The following is a 21,857-nucleotide window of genomic DNA, read 5'->3' on the forward strand; positions in this document are numbered from 1 at the left end:
AGGAGTTATTCCTGAGTGCAGAACCAGGAGTAACCCCTGAGCATCGCTGGGTGTGACCCAAAAAGCAAAAAAAAAAAAAGAATAGGCAAATAGACTATGAAAATCTGAAATTAAAAATAAATCCCTATTAGTATCAGCACTTACCAATCAAAAATGAGTTACAAATGAACGAGTTTAAATATTTAAAAAGTTAAGAGAATGTATTCAAGAGTTCACATGGTATCTAACATACAAAAATGCGATAAGAAGAATTTCTAAAGTATCATTTGAGCTGTCATACATGCATAATTTCTCAGGTATTTTGGGTAGAAAAGCACAATCCAGGGATGACTTCAATTTTTAGGCAGAGAGCAACCTTCCTAAGCAGATACTAGGTATAGAAAGCCACTTGTTTGGGGGGGTTGAAAAGCTTGAATACATATAGACTTCTCCAGTCATTCTCATACCAGGACACTGGATAAAATACCCACACATTGTTATATTTGTTTCTGGTGTTCAATGTCCTTATTGGTACACCCAAATTTTGCACATTCTGTGAGTTTTCATTACTGAATGAACCTCTATCTGAGTGGGACCTCTAACCATCTTACAGGAAATAACTGTTGTTTCTGTTTCTGTGGAGTATGTCTGTTGGTACTGTTTATTCATATATACGAATATAACATTGCTATTTTGCTTTCAGAGAACTGGAGGTGTTTCTTGGCCTGTATATTAAGAAATGTCATTAAATTTTATTCCAAAAATTATCCCATGACGTATGTCAAGATATCTAAATGTGTCACTGAAGGCAAAAGGAGTGAATACAGACTATGAAATTTGGAGAAAGTGAATAATGTGCAAAGTAAAAAGAGGAAAGAATAAGTATATTTGAACTATTGACCCATTCTTTCTCTAGAGTCATTAATTATTTAATTTATTATAAATATTAATCTCAAGTAAGTTTATCAGGCTTTACATCTTTATTGTTTGTGTAGAAATAGCAATGATCACCTTTCATAACGAAAAGCTCAATAAATTACAGCCATATATCATATTTAAATGAGATTTCCTGGGCAAAAATTTTGTTGTAGAAACTATGTATATAACACCGTGGCATGACTGAATTGTGCTACCAGGAGGAAAATCTCTAGAAAACTGTCAGTTCTCTCTGTAACCTGTTGTATTTTACATGATTGAATTTTCTAATTTTGGTCTAATCAACCTAAATTATTATAGGTACAATTTTGTGAAATACATAATTAATGGAATTCAAATTTTATGTAACTATAATTGACTATAAAATGGGTTTAATATGATTCTAATTGGAAATATTTCATTGTTCCAGAATTCATTCTTTTGATGGTATTACTTGAAAGTAAAGATACTATCAATGGTATATTTGATCTTCTTGGTCTAATGCTCAAACGTATTTTTACATATTTTAAACCTACAACTGTCCACTGTGAAGTTACAGGGATAGTATCTTCAGGAAACCCAGAACAAACCATGTGAATAATTCAGCTTTGAAATCCAGAATAAACCAGAAATGCCTAAGAAGTAGTAAAATAGTTATAATTGCTAAATTCTTATTTTTGCCTATAGCTTAATTTTTTAGATATGAGATGAGGTATTCCAAGGGAAACTATATTTTTCATAGAGACTTATAAACAGAAACTACAAATTATATGTGAAATAGGCAGAACTAGAAGTGGAATTCACTTATTCATTTACTAACTCTTGTTGCAGGAGTGTGCTTCTCCATGGCAAATTTAAAATGAAGGAAACAGAGCACTTCTCTCCAAAAGAGACACCAATATCTTTGGACAAGTATGAAGAAAATGTAATTTATTTTCATCACCTATTAGTGCAGTTTAATATGGCACATATTCAGAATTTTAACAGTAGATTCTGATTATGAACTAGGATCTCCTTCAACACATAGATAATTCCTATATTCCATTGTCACCTCATCAAGATATCTTTGCATGACCCTTAGCTTTGTGAGTGACATTAATGTGAGCAATATGACTGCAAAGAGATTATGGAAGGTATCCAACAGAGAACTGTTGAGTCTGAGCAATTTCATTAGTTACTAAATACTATTTTTGCAATGAGTTTCCATTAAATTACATTAATATATAATTTTTTAATTCTATCGGGGTAAAAATTTGGCTTAAACACTGGAAAGAGAAAAAAAACAAAAACTGCCAAATCATTAATCAGGCACTGACTTGAGGAAAACACTTCATTTATAACAGAGGCCACAAGTTACTTAAACCACACTTTAAGTCAGCTATATCAACAAATCAGGCACATACAAAAGGAAAAGAAAAGGAATACATTATAATTCATGACACAGCAATTCAATAAATCTAAATCTACTTATAACTGAATATGTTTACAAAAATACAGGTCTGAAATAGTACTAAATATTATAACTTGCTAAATATGATAATAAACTCATGATAACTTTTAACATAATGATAGGTATAACCTGCAAACTTTTGGCTGTTAGCTTTACAGAGTTGTAAAGTTGCATGGCAGAGCCTGGGAAGCTACCAGTGGTGTATTCGATATGCAAATACAGTAACAACAATTGTCCCCATCCACGTGACACCAAAAGAGCCACCAATATGGCAGTGTTAAGAAAGATGAGCAAGGAGAGGCTGATAAAATCTCAGGGACGAACTAGACTGCCCAAACAAATAAAGACTAAAATGACTCTGTACTTTCAATGCACGTATGCTTGCATAGAAATCCAACACGCCATTTTGTCAGTAAAGACACGTATAGTACCTGGTGCAGACAAGGTCAGACCCAAACACCTGAAGAATCTGCCACCAGTATTCGTCAATACACTGGCTCGGCCCTTCACACACTACCTGTCCATATGCAAGATTCCATCTCAATGGAAAACCAGCAGAACCCTTCTGTTGTACAAGAAGGTAGACATCCACGACATCGGCAACTATCACCCAATCTGTCTATTGTCCGTCATCTACAAGTTATTCAGTCATGTCATCCTGAATAGAATAGGCATAACACTAGATGAAGGACAACCATGCGAGCAAGCCGGGTTCTGAAAAGGATTCAGCATGATCAACCATATCCACACAGTGACCTAGCTCACTGAAGTTTCTCGAGAGTTCAAGATACTGCTCTGTCTAACATTCATCAATTTAAAGAAGGCCTTTGATTCTGTTGAGACTGAATCGGTCATTGAACTCCAGCCAAACAGGGCGTTCAAACTCAGTTCATCAGGATCTTCATTAGAGTTCATCACAAGCTGCATTACAGATTCACCACCAGGATCTCATCATTCTACAAGGAAGTGATCATTGACATAAAGAGAGGAGTTCAGCAGGGTGATACCATTTCACCGAAACTCTTCAGTGCCATCTTCGAGAACGTCGTGTGACGACTGGAATGGGAAGGAATGGGAGTGAAGATAGACGGTCGGCAATTACACCACCTCTGCTTTGCTGATGACATCGTTCTAATAACACCAAACATTAGCCAAGAGGCACAAATGCTGGCCAACTTTGACCTCGAGTGTGGAAAGGTCAGACTGCAGCTGAATCCCACCAAGACAATGTTCATGAAAAACAAACTAGTCCCTGATGTTGCATTTGCTCTCCATGGAACGAACATCTCCCATCTCCGAATGCAGCAGCTATGTGTACCTGGGTCAAGAACTCAACACGAGGAACGACTTAATGCCAGAACTGTGCAAGAGGAAGAGAGCAGTGTGGATCGCCTTCAAGAGCATCGAAGAAGTGGTTAAGAGAACAAAGAACCTCTAGCTCTGGGCACATCTTTTTGACTCCACCGTTCTTCCTGCACTAACATACACCTCAGAGACCTGTGCCCTACGAAAACAGGATGAGAATACTATTCGGGTATCCTAAAGAGGAATTGAAAGAGCTATGCTTGGAGTATCACGTTTCACTCAAGTGAGAGAAGGAATCCAGAGTTCTGACCTCCATCAATGATCAAGAATCAGGGGCACTGTCTCGTTTGCCAAGGCATCAAAAATCAGATGGGGTGGATACCTAATGCGATTTAGAGATGACCACTGGACTGGTGGACTAGAGCTGTTACGGACTGGATTCCACAGGAGGTCAAAAGACTGCATGGCTGCCTACCTACGTGATGGTCAGACTTCTTTGTCAAAACCCTGAATTAATGGTTTGAGGCTCCTCCTGCTCCTGGAGCAAGCAGATACCATTGGGCTACACTGGCACACGACAGAGACAAATGGAGATGTTGCTGGTGCCTGCTCGAGCAAATAGAAGATCAACGGGATGACAAGTGATACAAGTGATAGAGTTGGAAACTATAAAATCAGAAGCTAAGGAAAGTAATGATCTACCTACAAGTTTATGTTAGATATTAATGGAAATATATAATAAGGTGCACAGAGCCTTGCTGGCTCCATACTCTTGCACAACACATATGTTCCCCCAAATACCTGCTAGGGGTCACTCCTCAGCAAAAAAAAAAAAAAAAGGACTAGCCCCTGAGCACTTCTGACCCAAATATTCCTCTCTGTCCCGACACACAGAAAACAACAACAACAAAAACTACTTGCAGTACTGATAAAATACCATTAATTAGGAGTTTTCAAAGAAAATAGCAAATAAGTGACCAAATGATACATTTATTTAAAAGTAACCTATCAGAAGGAAGAAATCATATCCAATCATAAATATGTAAGTCTATCCACTCTACACCAAAACATGGACTCTTCACCTTTACAAGAAAAGGAGAAATAGTAAAATCTCTTTTGAAAAACAAAGTTCTTTGAAATAAACAATTGTATTTTTATAAATATTACATTACAGAAGTATATTTCCCTATAAATGATTTAGGACCACACAAAATTTTCAGGGATTAGTTATTTTCCCTAAGCACTTGCCTGTCTATCAAGTATTAAATTGTTAATAACTTCCTACTTTATAGTATAACATGTGGTTTTCAACTATTTCCAGAGTTGGTAACTGATGCAATTGAATTTAACCAACAAATGTTTTTCTCACTAAACACTTTTGGTGTTATATTGAGTTATGTGCATAATATGTCACTTTAAAATATAATTTAGTACAGTCAATTGCTTCCATTGCAATGTCCCTCTAGACATTCCTGCAGTAAGAAGTTTCCTTTCAAAGATATTTTAACAGAAGAAAATATTTGAATATCCTTTAGTTTATTGATTGAACTCTGCATGATGAACATCATATTTCAGCTATAAACTTTGGTATATTTGATATTTTCATAAATAAGAATGTACATAAACATTAATACTATTTGCAAATATATATATCATATATTTCAACTTGTTATTTAATAATACATATTCATGTAATTCAAATCATGCAGTCATAGATTTCAAGTTGCTGAAAGGGAATGTTAGTAACAACATACAAATGAAGAAACTGAGGTTCTAAGTTAAAGGGCTTGTGCAGAATATAACTTCAATTAAGGATCCTGAGACAGTGACACTGGCAACCAGTATTTATAATATTATTAGCTTTTCTATGAGAAATCAAAGAGGAAGATACTACTAGATTCATCAAGAACTGCCCCAATAAGCTCCATGGCCAGGTGCTCCTGTCTTTCATATATATCTGTAACCAGAAACCTGTGTGTTTTTTTTTTCCTATTCTTTGTTGTAAACAAAAACTGACACTGGTACATTTTGACTTTTAAGACTCTCTGATTTATACCCTAAGGTATTTTACGTAGTGTGGGGCCAGGACACACGCAGGCATGAACTCTGTAGCTGATCAGATTCCCGGCCTGCCCTAGTGCATTTTAGAAGCAGTTTGGATATCCTGATTCAGGATTCGGGATGTGACCCAAGTGGCAGAGCACATGCTTAGCATGTGTCAGGCTCGGCACCGCCCACTCCCAACACTGAACCCCCCATTATTGCCAGGTATGGCCTATTAAATCGATAAATAAATATCCTGATTCTAGATGTTATCATACTGATATTAAAGCAATCCTTTATAATATACAAAATCACATTAGCTAAGGGTCATAAAAAGGGCTATGCTTCAATATTTGTTTCAGTGCTGCATAACCACAATTAATAGTTTTCAGAAAAAGATCTCAGGAAACTCAACATTTTGTAAACAAATACAAAGATGTGCAACAATTCTTTATTTTTACTTAAGATATTGAAAATATTGTTAATGGTCTATTGCTTCCAATCTTAAATGACTGATAAAAGATATAATTTTTATAACTACCAAATTCCATATATAAATAGAATTACCTAAACAAAAGTAGTATGAAATTAAAACCTATGGATGAAATCATGTGCAAAAGTATAGGTTATGAAAAAATATGCCTTCATAATATCTCCCACTATCTGTATTGCTAAGTATAACTCTTGCATATATAATTCTATTATACTTTTATAATTCGGGGTTTTAAAATGCTTTTCAATCATTAATATATTTTCCTGGTTAAAATTCTTTGAGATGTTCTTAACAAGAGTCTTAGATAATGAATTTGGGCAAACTCTGGAACAGTCTTTACAGTATTATCATTCTCATTAATTTTCAGAACTACCCACTGTGTTGAGATGATTGTCATGGGCCTAAGACTTCAATTTGGCTAAATATTTTTGCATATATTTCAACATATAAGTAACTAACAGATGTTTAAATGTTAAGTTCATATGGAAGAAATGGTTAAATGTATTTAATATTACAATTCCTTGGAAACAATAATTCTTATTTTACGATTTCTTTATGTATTTCACAATTTCCTGTATGCTTTGGTTCACAATGGATAAACCATTTCAAAATCTCTTCAAAGATAACAAGACAATCTTTTTCAAAATTCTGGAATTTTAGTCATGAATACATTATATTTAACACATATAGGGCATCATTAGATCTTTTTAAAGAAAAAATCTTAAAAGGTAATTCCCTCATTCTTTTTATGAAGTATACAAAGTTCATGTAAAGTATAAAACTGTACTTTTTTGTTCTATTTTGAATAGAGAGTTTTCCATTTATATTCTTCTATGGTTTTAGCAACCTGGTATATGATCCTTCCCTAACCTGCCAAGAAAAGCTGGGTAGGAGGCTAAAAACAATATTACTTTTAAGAGAGTTAATGCACTGCACAGTTCTACACTTTGCAGCAGTTCCCTTTGCCGGTTTGGTTATCTCTGAGGACTGCTTCTGTTTCCATTGTTTCATCCTTTAGCATTCACATATCAGAGCAATAAGTATTTCATTACTGGTTTATCTGTCCAGAGGCTTGAGAAGCGGTAACAATTAACCCTCCCTTCACAGTGATTGATACAGGCTTTGCTTTCAATTTGTTCCACTACACAGATCATGAAATTCTGAATGCAATCATCCTCATTGACCTACACTTTCAAACACACGGCTACAATGAAACGAAAGTAATTATTAAAAGGAACACAGGACTACTGAGATCTGAAACAAAGTCTTTTAAAAATCTGTGAGATGACCTTCTAGTAAAATTGGCAAATTCTGATGTTAAGGAAAATGATAGCTTTGTGTGCCTGTCTGGAAATATTCCATGCAAGCTGATCAATGTATATGACAGCTATTGCACTAACTACTTAGAAAACAGAGAATGGCATTTAGAAGTACGACAAATAAGAGTTGAACTGTTGACACTGGGGTTTAATCTGTCTGAAATTTTTCAGGGAAACTAAGCATCCTGACTGGTGTATGAAGCACAAACTTTGACCATAGTAAGGAATCAAGAATGGAAAAGCAACAGCTTTGCTCTCTAAGAAGAGTTGCATACCTGAGTTCCACAGCTCCCCTCTCCCCCTCCCTTTAGATGGAGATTCGCGGTAAGAAATGAATACATTTTTCACAAAGTCTGAAAAATAGCTTCAAATAAATATTAATCTACTGCAATCGATATATATGAGGGATGGAGAGGGACTGGTAGGAGAGTGGTGACTACAGAACTATATTAAAACAAGGGTTGCAGTTAAAGAAAATCAGGGTGGAAAGCGAGACAGCAGGCCTGAGGCTCTAATCACAGAGCAGAGTGATGGAGATGAACCAATACTGCATGGATTAGCAATGAATTATTTTGAACTGTAATCATATGCCTGCACAGAAGAGAGGCAAAAACTAGCCATTACTCATAAACCGATCTGCTGATTTCTTGAGAGAGAGAGAGAGAGAGAGAGAGAGAAAGGGAGAGAGAATGAGAATAAATTCATATGCTAAACTAATTCAGAATAATGAAAACCTCAAGATGTGGTTACACTTCAAGTAACATTCTATTTTTAATATCTGCCACATACTACATAAGACGGGGTGTTTAGAGTATAAACTGTAAAGTGCTTGCTTTCAAGTAGAATTAAACCAACCATTTTGTCTAAGATTAGAAGAATTTAGTCTTCTCATCCTTTCTTGCCCAGTGAAACCATTTCTGGATAACTTTAAGCCTCCATCCAATGCAAAACTTTTAAGTCGCTATTTACAAAGAAGGAAGAAAACTAAATATATGAACTTCCTTTGGTCAATCTGAAAAATCCATAACAAACCAATATTCATTCTTAGAATATTTCTAATTTTGTTAGAAAAAGAAAAAATCTGAAATTGCTGGTAGCAAAAGAGTCCTAAGATTCTTATAACAGACTGTTTAAATGAAGAGCACTTTAATCAGTAGAGGAATCCTCACGTTTCTAATGTCTTGCTGTGCGTTCTGCAGGTTATAGTAGCAGCTGGTAGAGGTCATATATCTTTTGTGAGCATCCCAAAAAGGCTCACTGCCAGACTGTTAAATTATGAATAAGCAATGAACAAAAGAATGCAGATACGGTGGTGACAAGATAATCCAAGCAAATTTATCTATGACAAATTTCACAGGATTAACAAATTACATTTATACAGAACAATAAAAATGTGTAAAAAAAAAGATGAGCCTACTTTTCCTTACAGCATTAGTGAAACAAAAAAAAGTCACCAATCAACTGTGTATATATATATGTACATATATATATAAATTCAACTGTACCTAAAGTATGACATTAACAATATACTCAGGATATATTCATAATATTTTCCCATAATTTTCCCATAACATTTTTCCTAGAATATAAGACATATACAAACGTTGCATACAATAAAAAGTACATATACATATACAACAAATAATGCATGCTTTATAGCATATTTGTTATGTAATAAAATAGAATCCTATATAAGTAATATACATACATAGAATGTATATGCTTTCCAGAAAAAAAAACTCTGAAGAATAAATTGCTTTATAAGAAAAAGTATTACCATAATGCACTAAATATTAGTTACTTAAAACCTTCATCTACTGATATTTCCACTTTATAGGAGCAGAAAAATTCTAAAAAGTAAATTTAATCATTCTATTTTTCCCTATAAAATACTATCATGTTCCTGAATGATGCCGAGAAAATTAAGTTCATTTATAAATACATAAGTATTATCCTTAATCAATATTAGTTTAGTATTAGAAATATTTAATAAATCTTAAAATGGTCCCTTTTTTACCAAAAGTAAGCCCACTGAAACGACCCTTACTATAAAGAAGTATTTGACATCATTTTCCAAAATATGTGATAATCATTTGTTTTAAGACTATATATAACCGGGGCTGGAGCGATAGCATGGCGGGTAGGGCGTTTGCCTTGCACACGGCCAACCCGGGTTCGAATCCCAGCATCCCATATGGTCCCCTGAGCACCGCCAGAGGTGATTCCTGAGTGCATGAGCCAGGAGTGACCCCTGTGCATCGCCGGGTGTGACCCAAAAAGCAAAAAAAGAAAAAAGACTATATATAACCTAGGTATCCAAATCATTGTCCTTTAATTTTGCATTAGCATAGTAACAATAATAATAATAAAGTACCACGATCAGAAATAATTCCTTTTAAGGTTATCTGAATGCTATTCTAAATTTTATGTAGCCTATTTTTTACTTATTATGTCCATTTTACCTCTAAAATTTTAGCATAACATCTAAGTGAGCCCTTTCAAATAATTTTATAAGGCAACCTATTATTTGTGTAAACAAGAAATGAATAAGGTAAACAAGCAAAAACAGCTCTTTCAAATGGAGGTAATCAAGTATTTCTTATCTAATTCTTTCAAAAGTCAGAAACTCCTAATATATATATGTACACATATATATGTTTAACTATTAGACTGACTGTACTATACTAAAAATGTTGTGGCTTGCTTTTCTACTATCTCAAATCTAGCACACATTTTACAAAGAGCAGTAGTTACGGAGTCAAATGCTACAAACTTTCATAAAGTAGTTTTGGTCCATTTCCATTAGAGAAATTAAAATGCTATGAAAGACTTTCCAATCTTGAAGATGCCACAAGTGGGGGGTGGGGCTGAATTAATCCTTTATATATTTATTGTGAACCATTTTTAACATGTTATATTTTTAATTAAATGAGGTAATTAAAATATGTAAAGCCCGTAGATCATTAGGATATTACTTGGTACACAGTATTTTATAAATGCTTGCTGTCATTTATTATGATGTTAGATAATTTGGCAAGAGGCCAATTTATATGACTCCATATATATTTCAAAAGATGATATCCAGAACACAGTTTAATACAAATGTGTGCTATTCAGAAAGCTCAATGAGGCTGTTTCTACCCACTTAGCATCAAAACCATTACAAAATAGAATTGCATTAACCCTGATCTTCCAACAAAATGGTACACTGAGAAGCTCGGTGACAGGAATGAAAGTTGTCCTTGAGAACTTCATAGTCTACATCTAGAGAGTCATATGTACACATCCAGTAAAATATCTCCCCCTAAAGTGCCCTAAAGTCTACATGCGCGCACACACACACACACATATTCATGACAAACACAGAACTTGCCCAAACTTACTGCAATACTGTGAGATTAATTTCCATATTGATACAAACATTCTTCCTCTAACTATATAATTATAGAATTTCTGAAGTTGTCTAAAAAACTCTAACGAAGGACTATGAAGCAGAGGTGTACATGATCTTTTTGCTTTAGGAACTTTGGCAAAGGCTCAAGAAATTCCTAACTCCAGAGTTCAAACACACAGGACCCTCCATACTGCTGCTAAGGAATACATTTCTACAGAGACACAGCTGTATTCAATCTCTAATTCCAACACCTTTGTTGAGAACAGTAAGCCTTGATTTTTTTTTACCCATACATAAGAATATTAGTGTTTCCCTCATTACTTTCCTTTACAATAAGAAAACAATGATAAATTTTTGTGAAGCATTTGATATTGAGCCTAAAACAGTAGTGTCCACTAAGCACTTATTATTATCATATGTGACCCATTTTAGATTTTAGTGCCATCAAATCTTTTCAATATGCTTTGATTTTATTTATATTAATATGGACTCTTTTCTTTGTCTTTTCTTCAAGAAATTCTAATCATTTTTTAGTCAATAACTGCAATATTTTACAAATTGAATGCCTATCCCTTGAGAACACTTAGCCAACAAAGTCAACAGAGACAAAGACTTTATATTTCCAAGATTTTTATACTTCCTACTCTTTTATAAAGGGTGTTTCTTGCTCTCTGTAAGACTGGGCACATCCAATATAAGGGAAGTCTGAAGCCAGAGAAACTGTTCTTCTAGGAACTATTAGTCACAATTCCCCCAGTCTACCACTGTGGTCTACAGAAAGGATTCAATGAATCAAACTAAATGTTTGAACCAATCAATAATTACAGTTGGAGGTCACCAGCACTTTGGGCCATAATAACATGGATTTCTCATCTTGATTCTCCAGATTTTGTACACAAGATCTCAAGCACCAATTACTTAACTAAAATATTATGCTTTACAGATGTATACATACAACAACTTCAAGTGTTGTTTAATCTTGTCACTGCTCTCTTCATTTCAGATATGGTAGCAGTCACGTCACTCTTACTAAGCTGTGTCTTGTTTATACATTAAAATATTAACATTGCTACAAATTAGTGTAACTATGCAAGTTCTATGAAACTTAATAGTGCAAACATCCTATTCACACTAATGGGGCCCAGTGCTGTAAAAATACCATTCAGTTACAGTTGGTTTACTACACCTCCCAGTGAGGGAAAAGAAGGGGGAGAACTATTTACTGTGAAAATACTAACATCATTAAATGCAAAATAAACATAACTAGAATTTCCCACAAATTCTAGGAGTTCTTACCTAATACAGTACAGATTTAAATATTTAAAGTTTCACATAATGTGCAATTTGAGTAGATTTTAAATTTTAAACATTAATATTAAATTCATTAATCAAATGAAACTTTCAACATACTATCTCTTCCACCAAGTTTCAGTCTTATTCACAGTAAGCAGTTAAGGAATATCTAAAGAACACCTGAAGGTGAAGTCTCAGTCAATGGCATTTCAGAGGTTTCATTCAATTGAATTAAAATTAGGCAACAGAAAAGGGTAAAAATAAGTTGAAATGTAAAGAAAACAGAAATGGACTAGTTCTGCTCTCCTGTGCACTTAATTTTCTTTAGGTTTGGGGAGTGGAATTCTGCACAGGAAACAGGATCACCAAAATTAAATTCAGAAAAGAAAAATAGGCTACTCCTAAAGGTTTGCACTGGAATCATTATTAACATTTAAGCAGGTTTATAGGAGAAAACATTACTGAGCATGATTAAGAAATTTTTTAACATATCTACAACAAAATATAAAGCAACAGGTCCTAAATCCATACCGTCAGAAAACCTAATAGCAGCTCACAGGATCCTGGACTTCAATGTTTGCATTGGCAAACAAATGCTACCAGCTAACTTCAAACTGGGATTTGAGGCAAAGCAAAAGATTTTATGCAAATTCTAACATTCCCATCAAATAGTTCAATTGTAGGAGTAATATTGTGTAGAAGAATTTCAAAGTTCTTGTCACTAAAAAATACAAAGAAGTTCCAGTTTGTATATTTTATTTCAATTGCAATGCAATTCTTACCAATTCATTGCCAGTAAAAATATTTATTTGTTTACTATGAGGTTGGAGAAATAGTACAGTGGGTAAGGTACTTGAGGTACTTGCCTTGCACAAGGCCAACCCAGGTTCTAACCTGGTATCCCAGATAGTCCCCAAAACCTGCCAAGAGTGATACCTGAGTATAGAGAAGGAGAAACCCCTGAGCACCCCCAGGTGTGGCCCAAAAACAAATGAAAAAAATTATGTAACTTTTGGTAAATAAAATGAAAGTCATTATTTAAAGAACATATAAAGATCCAGGACCAAAACTTTTTCTTTGGGCACTCCTGATGTTGCCATGTGTGGGGAGGATAGTGGGGGGAGGGAGTAATGGAGTAATCAATACTGCGGATCATTCATGCAAATCATGGGGTCCAGCACTTTAAGGTATCTCTTTAGTCTTTAAGGATCAAAATTTTTTGATAATCTCATTATGTATTAAAAATATCTACTGGGACAAAAAAAATTAAAGCATCAAACGCCGAATTCAAGTTTTTACTCACTGTAGCAAATCTAATAGCTGGCCTATCACAGATGTGGAATTACTACAGGTCTCCCAATTCATAAATAAGAAATTGGAAATATGAAAGGATGTTGTAATGTGGGAGGATCCCACATAATAGAGGTCATTATAACTTGTGGCTCTGAAGCTATACAATCTAATATCCTCGCCGGTGCGTCTATGATATGCCCATGCATTACAGTACTTGTTGACAGTCTGTTGCCTTGGAAATATTTCATTATTTCAGTTTTTCCATTTGTAGACCCTTGGCCTTGTGATATGAAGGCCATCCTATTTCATATTTTCAATTATCATTTAAGCAATCTTGTGGAGCTATTTATATATAAGCAAGTGTTAGACAACACATATCATCGTTTATCACTCAGTGTTTAAATGTATAATATAGAAAGAATACCTCCAAAAAGTCTATGCCAACATCTTTACTTTTTAAATTGTGCTACAAGACTGTATTTTATAAACCAGTATGGGCATTTAGCATGGTTGAAATTTCTGTTCTGCCTACTTTTCTTGGCTATAAATCTGCAGAGTGGCAAAACTCTATGCTAGAACTATTTAATCTGCAGCTTATTCAAATTTAGAGGAAAAATCAAACATTTTAAATACAAACTTGCTATTTGAACCACTCAAGAATCACGAATCACTTTCTATATATTTGAGACAGAGAAATTTAAGGAGTAATAAGCACTTACGAAAGACATTATAAAAAAAAAAAACCTGCATTTCCAAAATTGACTTGGCACCCATTATTAGAAAAAAAAATATTTTTCCTATCCTGTTATAACCAGGACAGACAGTTCATAAGTAAATAAGACAATTCAAATTATAGAATTTATTTTTTGGTCTGGGGGCCACATCCAGCAGTGCTCAGGACTTACTCTTGGCTCTGTGCTCAGTGATCACTCCTGGTAGAAATGGATCATAGATAGGGAAAAATAATCAGGGTCAGCTGGTTCATGTGCATGGAAAGCAGCTTAACCCCTACAGAAATGCTATATGATGTATTTTTAGTCTAAGTTTTTGACTGCTGGATTTGAAAAGCAGTTAAGAGCAAAGTGTCCATAAACACCTTTATGATATCAATGGTTTGGAAACCACTTTTTTCCACAAATAAATGGGAGGGTATAATAAAAAGCACATCCACAGAGAGTCATCCTTTATTTTCAAAATGTTTATGTTTAACTATCTCAGAGAAATACTACAACCATCCAACAAGTTCCAGGAACTAAGTGCACAGAATGGTGAAATGACTTGGGTGAAGCAAGAAACTGAGGAACAATCTCTCCTAAACAAACCATCCAACTCCCCATTTCTCATTACAAAACCAAATCAACTAATATGTGTAATGTTTACACTTAAAGTGTTAAGAGCATTTAAAACCCTAACAACAAAGTGAACCCTCTGGGCATAAAATAACTGTTTGGATAACGGGCCAAGTTTGTGGTTATAGCCATTTGCAACACTCCATTTGTAACTCCTTCCTTCCTTTCCTCCATCCATTTCACTCCTTCTGCCCCCTATCTCATTATTACTCCTCCCTCTCCCTACAGGTTAAACCTTCTCAGATCCAACCTTTAAAATGACAGCATCCTAGCTGAACAAGAAGATGCTATTAAAGGGCATTAAATTAAATACAGTATATCCTCCTACAACTTCAATCAGACTTTCAGACCAAGTGTTATTTAGTTCAGCTCTCAAGTGGAGCAGAATAACAAATCGCGCACTTTGATTTACCTTCTTCGAATGCCAAATGGAGACAGGTGATAAAGAACGCGCTCATGCACAGGCTATGAAGTTTCCTCTAGAAATTAATTCTATCTTCAAGATTCCTATCTCAGAGAAATTCCAAAAGTGGCACACAAATAGGCCTCTGCCAGAGAGATTACTGGGGCCATCCCAGTAAATACACTAACTACAAACAGAAGCCAGACAGGTTAGGCCAGGAGGACTGGAAGGGAACAAGGGAGGAAGGAAAGAAGGAGGAAATTATTATAAACTTCTGATTTCAAAAAGTCTGCATCACCAACAGTAGATAAAATGTAATTACCAAAAGACTTGCGTAAAGCTCTGAGAAATATTTTTTATCTGCAAGAGTATTATTCAGAGTGTGAGTTCTTTATAAATACTAAATATTCATTTTAGCCAGGTGGGTTATCAGATAATTAATGTTAGACATAGTTAACACCTTTGGGAAAAACTGGATTATGTATCATTTCGTCTTGGGTATATAATTTGTATATCATTTATCTAGAGCTAGAACTAGTCTAGTTATACCCACTTAACAAAATTTCTACCTCAATCCTGACAAGTTGGCTGTCAGAAGAGAATGCAAACAGTGGAACTGAAGGTCTTCTTAAGAATATCTCCCTGTCTTCTCTGGATGCAAACTATAGGTTAGATGCATATTACTGTATGCAAAGTGAAACAGCCCAGGTAATAGTAATTAAATCCGTTAACTAAAGAGGTCCCTCTCCTTCTTTTCAAGTTCACTTAGGCCTGGGAGGAAAGTAAAAGCCCCTGCCTGAGGAGGGGAAGGGAGGGGAGTGTGCCTCTAACTGCATTTGTTTTCTACATGAATCGAAGGTTCTTACTTCCTACTGAGCATTTCCTCTACGGAGGCAGCAAGAGATATTCACTGTGCTCAACCCAATATGCTATATGCAATTAATGTCATTAACGCTGCCAATTAATAGCAAATAGGATTCCAAACAAAGTAGGCTTGGTGGACAGCAGGAGGGAAAGCCACGTCGCCTCTGTGTGTGTGTGTGTGTGTGTGTGTGTGTGTGTGAGTGTGTGTGTGTGTGTGTGTAGGGGGGAGGGGGGAGTCGCTCTGAAATCTAACAATGCCACTCACGTAGGATGTTTAGGATATTTTGCATCCTCACTCCCTTTCCCATTCCCTTCAGTTTCACTAACTTCAGACAGACGTGCTCGGCTCTGCCTCCCGCCTGGATCCGCAATGCTCACCAGGAACTTTTTACAACACCCATTCCCAGTCACTAACGGGACAGAGATGTTCCAACTGTTGGCACGCACGTCTTGGACCTCGTTTGTTGGCTGACTCGCGATTTCAGGACTCGCTTGATTTTTTTTTTCTGGTTTTGGGGAGCACGGGTGCGGGTGCCGGAGAGCGTGTACAGTCGGGGAAGGGGACAGGGCCAAAGGCCAGGCAGGAGACCCACAAGTTGCCCGGACAGGGGGGGCGCGGCGAGGGCGGCGGGGAGGCCTAAGCGGCCCCGCGCGGAGACCGCCCCTGGGCGACACGCTCCGGGCCTGGCGCGAGCTCGGTGCTCCCCGCCCCCGGCCGCCGCCGCCGCCTCCTCCCCTCCGCGCCCGCCCCCCGCCCCAGCCTCATTCCTTCCTCGAGAGCAGCTGCCAGGGGACCTGCGGCGGCCCCGGGGATCCCCGGCACCCCCCCGCCCGCTGCCCCGCACACCGCAGCCCGTCTCTTTTCAGTGTCTCTTATTTCTTTTTCCTCTCTCTCTCTCTTTTTATTCTCTTGCTTTGCTTTTCTTTCTTTTTTCCATTTTTTTCTTTCTTTTTTTTTTCTTTTTCTTTCTTTTTTTTTTTTTTTTTTGTCAGCGACTCACTCTATTCGCCGAGCGAGCAGAGGAGGTGCGACTGCTCAGAGAGCGTGTCGCCGCCGCCGCCGGAGCCCGCTGGCTGCAGCCGCCGCCGGGCGGACAATGCGCGCGGGGACCGCGGCGAGCGCTCCGCAGCCGGCCGGCTCGGCGGTCCCCGCGGGCTCGCGGCCCCGGAGGAGGGTGGCGGCGGCGCGGGCCCCGGCCCCGGGGCGGCGGCGGGAGTGGCGGGAGCGGCCGCCCCGGCGGCAGGTTCAATAAACAGAAAAGTGTTACCGTTCTCGCCTGGAAGGATCCTGCTGAAAGCTGGGCTTGGTGGGCGCCATCTTCCTGCTATTTTTTTTCCTCTCTTACTTTTTGCCTCGCTCCCCCCCTCCCGGGCTGGGGGGCGTGGGGAGGGCGGGGGTGTGCGTGTGCGTGGGGTGGCGGGAGTGAGTGCGGCGTGCGCGGCGCTCAGCGGCGGCGGCCCGGCGGGCGGCGGCGGCGGCGGCGGCCGGGGCCAGGGCCGGGGCCCGGGCCGGGGCCGGGGCCCGGGCGGCGGCGGCGGCGGCGGCCGTGCTGCGGCGGCGGGGACGCTACGGAAAAGTAGCGGGGCCCGAGCCTCGCCGGCAGCCGGCTGGCCCCTCGCTCCGCCGCGGCCTCTCGACGCGGGGCGCCGCCTCCTCGACCGCCGGCGCCTTCTTGTGCTCTGGCTCTCCCGGCGCCGCCGCCGCCGCCGCCGTCCATGCGCCGCAGCGTCCCCGCGGCCCGGGCCGCCCCGGCTCCCGAGACATGCCCGGCTGCGCGGAGACGGGCGAGCGGCGGCGGCGGAGGGGGAGGCGGCGGCGGTGGCGGCGGCGGCGGCGGGGGGAGGCTCCAGCGCAGCCCCGCGGGCAGCCCGGCCCAGCACCCCGCCGCCTCCAGGTTCTCCACCGCGCGCCGCCGTGCGCACGCCCCCGCCCCCGCTCTCCCCCCCACCCAGCCGACGCCCCCCGGAGCCCGCCTGGTGGCAGGTGGGGCACACACCCTCCCGACGGGGGGCGGTCGGGGCCTAGGCCAGGAGGGGCGGGGACGGGAAGACACGCGGGGGTTCCCAGCTTGACCGCTGTGAAAGTATTTCTGGGCATTTTCCAGCGGCTTTGCTCAGAGAGCGCCCGCCCGCCCGCACGGACACAGACACAAGCGCACACACGTACACACACACAGACACGCATGCTCTCTCTCTCTCTCTCTCTCTCTCTCTCTCTCTCTCTCTCTCTCTCTCTCTCTCTCTCTCTCTCTCTCTCTCTCTCGTCCCCCCCCTCCTTCCTTCTCTCCCTCCTCTTCCCCCTCCCCCTCGCCTCCACCCCTCCCTCTCTCTTTGGGGGACTGGGAAGCTCGGCTGCCGGCGCAACAACGCCACTCAGTTGCAGTTTCGAACACTTCCCTTGGCTGGCGTGTCGCAGCCAAGGGGGGAAGACACCGACCGGACAGGAGGCCCCGAGGCAGGCAGGCGAGACCGATTCGGGCAGGAGGGCGTCCTGGGCGCGCCCTCGGGGCCGTGCAAATGAACCCGAGTGGGGAGTTGCGCAGCTCGCTGAGTCCCAGCGTCCCGGGAGGGCGCCACGGCGGCTCGGGGACCAGGTGGCTCCAAGCCCTCTCGGCAGCGTTTACCGAGCCTGGGTATCTGCATTGTCCACCGGTCTGCAGAGCTGCAGAGCAAGGTCCCCGGGGCGGCTCTCCCGGAGTTTACACGCAGTGAGACAAACGGCTTCTCCTGGCTAGACTCCAGGTACCTGGAGGTCCTGCTTAGACCCTCTGGAACTATTTCCTTCCCATTTCACATTGGTCTCAGGGAGGCCTAGAGAAAGGTCACTCACTTAGTTCAGGGCCCAGGCTAGAATCTGATTACTGTTGAGAGCGTTCTTGCAACCATTCTGCCAGCTATGGGCAACTTTGGGGGCAGACATGGGTCAGTCATGTGTCAACCGGGAAAATATAAAGCCTGTGCACTTTGAATAAATCAAAATTTCCAGATGGAAAACATCAGTCCTACAAGTAGGCTTTACAGTTTCAAATAGAAGGAAAAGCAGACCTTTGCGTGGATCCCCTTCCATCCCACCATCCCAGTAAAGTGCAGCTGAGAGCTAGAACTTAGGAAACATAAGTGTTTTTCGTGGCAGAGGTGTTTAATCTGCATGATCATGTTTGAGTTCTATCTGGAGTACACTCTACAGGTAGCAGATGATGAGAGTGATTGAAAAATGAATTGAAGTGGAGAGCGTTGAGTACAAGATACACACAGGCTGGTAATGGAGTGGGGGGGGGGGCGGAAGGTTGCCACTTGGAAGTTTTGACTCCTAGACTGAATGCCAGCATAGGGCATTTCTGCCCAAAGATGACAAATAAGACAAGTTTTCTCCCAAGATCTCACCCTGCTTAAAACCCTTCACCCACCCTCCACTGACCCTCAGTCACTCTCTCGTCTGACTCTAAAAGTCTGATGCCTCCCTCTTTATTTTTTCTTAGTAAAATGATGTGCTCACTATTTAACTTTGCAAATGCATCCAAGTCTTGAAATGGAAACTAGTGCACCCTCCATAGTCCCTAAAATTCAAACATTCTAGTAGCCAAAGTTCCTGATGGGAAAGTGCCAGAGGGTAGAGGGACTAAGACCAGATACTCCCTTAAAAACCTGCAATAATCATCTGGCCCTACAGGACTCACACTCCTGCCCCCAAATTAACTCCTATCAAAAGCAGTAACAGGTGTCATATCTGAGTGAGGAAAGCTACATTTTCCATGGCTAGCACTTTCTCTTCTGTCAAATGTCAGAACTTAAATCACAGGAAGGTAGGAAAATATCCTAAAGCTAAAGTTTTCTGTTGTTTATTTTTAAAGTATTGATCCTTGTATCCACAGTAGGATTCAGAGAGTTGAGCAAAAGGTGAAAGTGGATGACATAGAACTGGCTTTGGGCTTGGAGTGGGGAACAGGAGAAGAGTATCTCTCCCTAGGTGCTCCTGGCTTGCTGGAAAAGTGCCCCTGAATAGAGTTTTAATGTAAAAGATCCATATTCTGAGAGCAGGCTGAAAGGCTGCAAATTCATAGCCACCCTTTTATGCCCAATTTATATCTTCTGGGGTAGCTGAAGTTCCTGGAGGTCTCTGGAATTGTCCAAAGGCCATCTGACATTTCTGACCTTTGACTCTGACTTTACAGACCAACAGACCATCTTATTGTGATTATTGCCTGCACTTCCCAGTTAAAGTGACTGCCAGATTCCATTGTCATTTAAATCTTTAATAAGCAACTTAAAAAGAAAAGCATACCTGAACCATGAATAGGAATAATCTAATTCTAGTCTAGTCCTTTATGTTTGAAAGATAATCCCAGATCTTTTGCATTAAAGATTCTTGTAATCACTGGTGTAAAACAAGACTAAAATTATTTAAAAAAAAATCTCTGAGAGCAAATAATCTCTTTTTGAGTTATTTTCAAAACTTGTTAAAACTTCGATAGTACCCAGAACATATAATAAAGTCTATGAAGTCTTTGCGTTCCTGGGCATCAACTTGGAAAACACTCTGTATTATGCAAAAATCTGCTCTGGTCGCTGGGCCATTCATTGGTTAGAAGGCACAAAATATGGCAGTGATAGATTATTGTAACCTTTTCAGTTTAAACACTGTTGGTTCAAATCAAAGGTTCTCAAATCAATGAAGTTTGAAATACAAGGTAAAAATAGGAACTGTTATTTGAATTATGCATTGTGTATATTTTAAGTTAAATGCCATTGGCAAATCTCTCAGATGTTTAATCGTGTGCAATCTGGGAAACACAAATATTTAATTTCACACTTTCATGTGTTCTTTTTTTTTCCCCTTCCTCTTCCTATATATAAGACTGACTACACAATTGAGGAGTTTACCTTCATACAACATTGTTAGTCTTTTTCAGCATATATTGTTGAAGTACATTTTTAGTAAAACCTTTAATATGGAAAGTTGTCTGTCCTTAGATTGAAACTTTAGAATTCAAGAGTTGTTGTTGGAGGTAAAATTCTCCCCTTTCTTTCCCAAGTGAATCAAAGCCTGTGTACTATTTTAATATCATAACCCTCTTTTTTTTAGTTAGAAAATGTTTGAGAAAAATGTAAACAAGTAATACTTTACAACTTTCTTCTCATCCCCATGCCTAACTTTGCAAAATTTGCCTACAACTCGAATCTCAGAATCTAACACATTTGCATTATAATGTATTTAAGATGAATGCTTAACAGCGCCTAGGAGATTCGGTTTTCATGCTGTATTTCCCTGTAGTAACAGGTGACATGATAACACAATTATGTAGAATTGCAAGTCTATAGCTACACGTGAATATCGTTCCTATTCTACTCGGAAACAAATGGTCAATCAGCCTTCGGTGATCAATTGGCCCCCAGGCTGTCGGTCAGCATGGATCGGCAAAAAACACAAGCACTGAGAACATTCCGCTGGAAAGGGACGGGAATCCCAAACTTTGCAAAAGCACCTAGTGCGGTGTTTCAAGACTCGCTGCAACAACTTGGCTAAGCGGGGCGAAGGTTCTGAATTGGGGACTGGGCGCAGAGCAAAGTCTGATTTCACTTGGCCAGTGCAACGAAGTGCCTTTCAGTCCGAATTGTGGTTTTCCCTCTTCTTCCCCATCTGTACAATGAGGGACAGCAAAGTGAGCCCTGGAGATGAACATGTGCGTTGTAAAGCCTGAACAGGAGGCAAAGTGAGTCCCACCCCAGCGCCCCGGGGCGAGGGCGGTATCCCAGTCC

The 21,857-nt window shown here is 39.7% G+C and overlaps 1 protein-coding gene across 9 annotated transcripts in view; it reads right to left on the reverse strand.

The window, feature by feature from the left end:
• The window catches only part of NPAS3 (neuronal PAS domain protein 3), a 939,716-nt gene that overhangs the window by 917,021 nt on the left and 838 nt on the right, over positions 1–21,857 (reverse strand). The window contains exon 1 of one of the 9 annotated variants that reach the window (XM_055132060.1): positions 17,369–17,555. The exons of the other annotated variants lie outside the window; for them this stretch is intronic. Coding sequence (XP_054988035.1) covers positions 17,369–17,418 — 50 coding nt within the window. The 5' untranslated portion in view covers positions 17,419–17,555. Of the gene's footprint in view, positions 1–17,368; positions 17,556–21,857 lie in introns of those variants that run through there. 9 annotated transcript variants of the gene reach the window in all.

The sequence above is a fragment of the Sorex araneus genome, chromosome 3 (genome assembly GCF_027595985.1).
Source record: "Sorex araneus isolate mSorAra2 chromosome 3, mSorAra2.pri, whole genome shotgun sequence".
Lineage (NCBI taxonomy): Eukaryota > Metazoa > Chordata > Mammalia > Eulipotyphla > Soricidae > Sorex > Sorex araneus.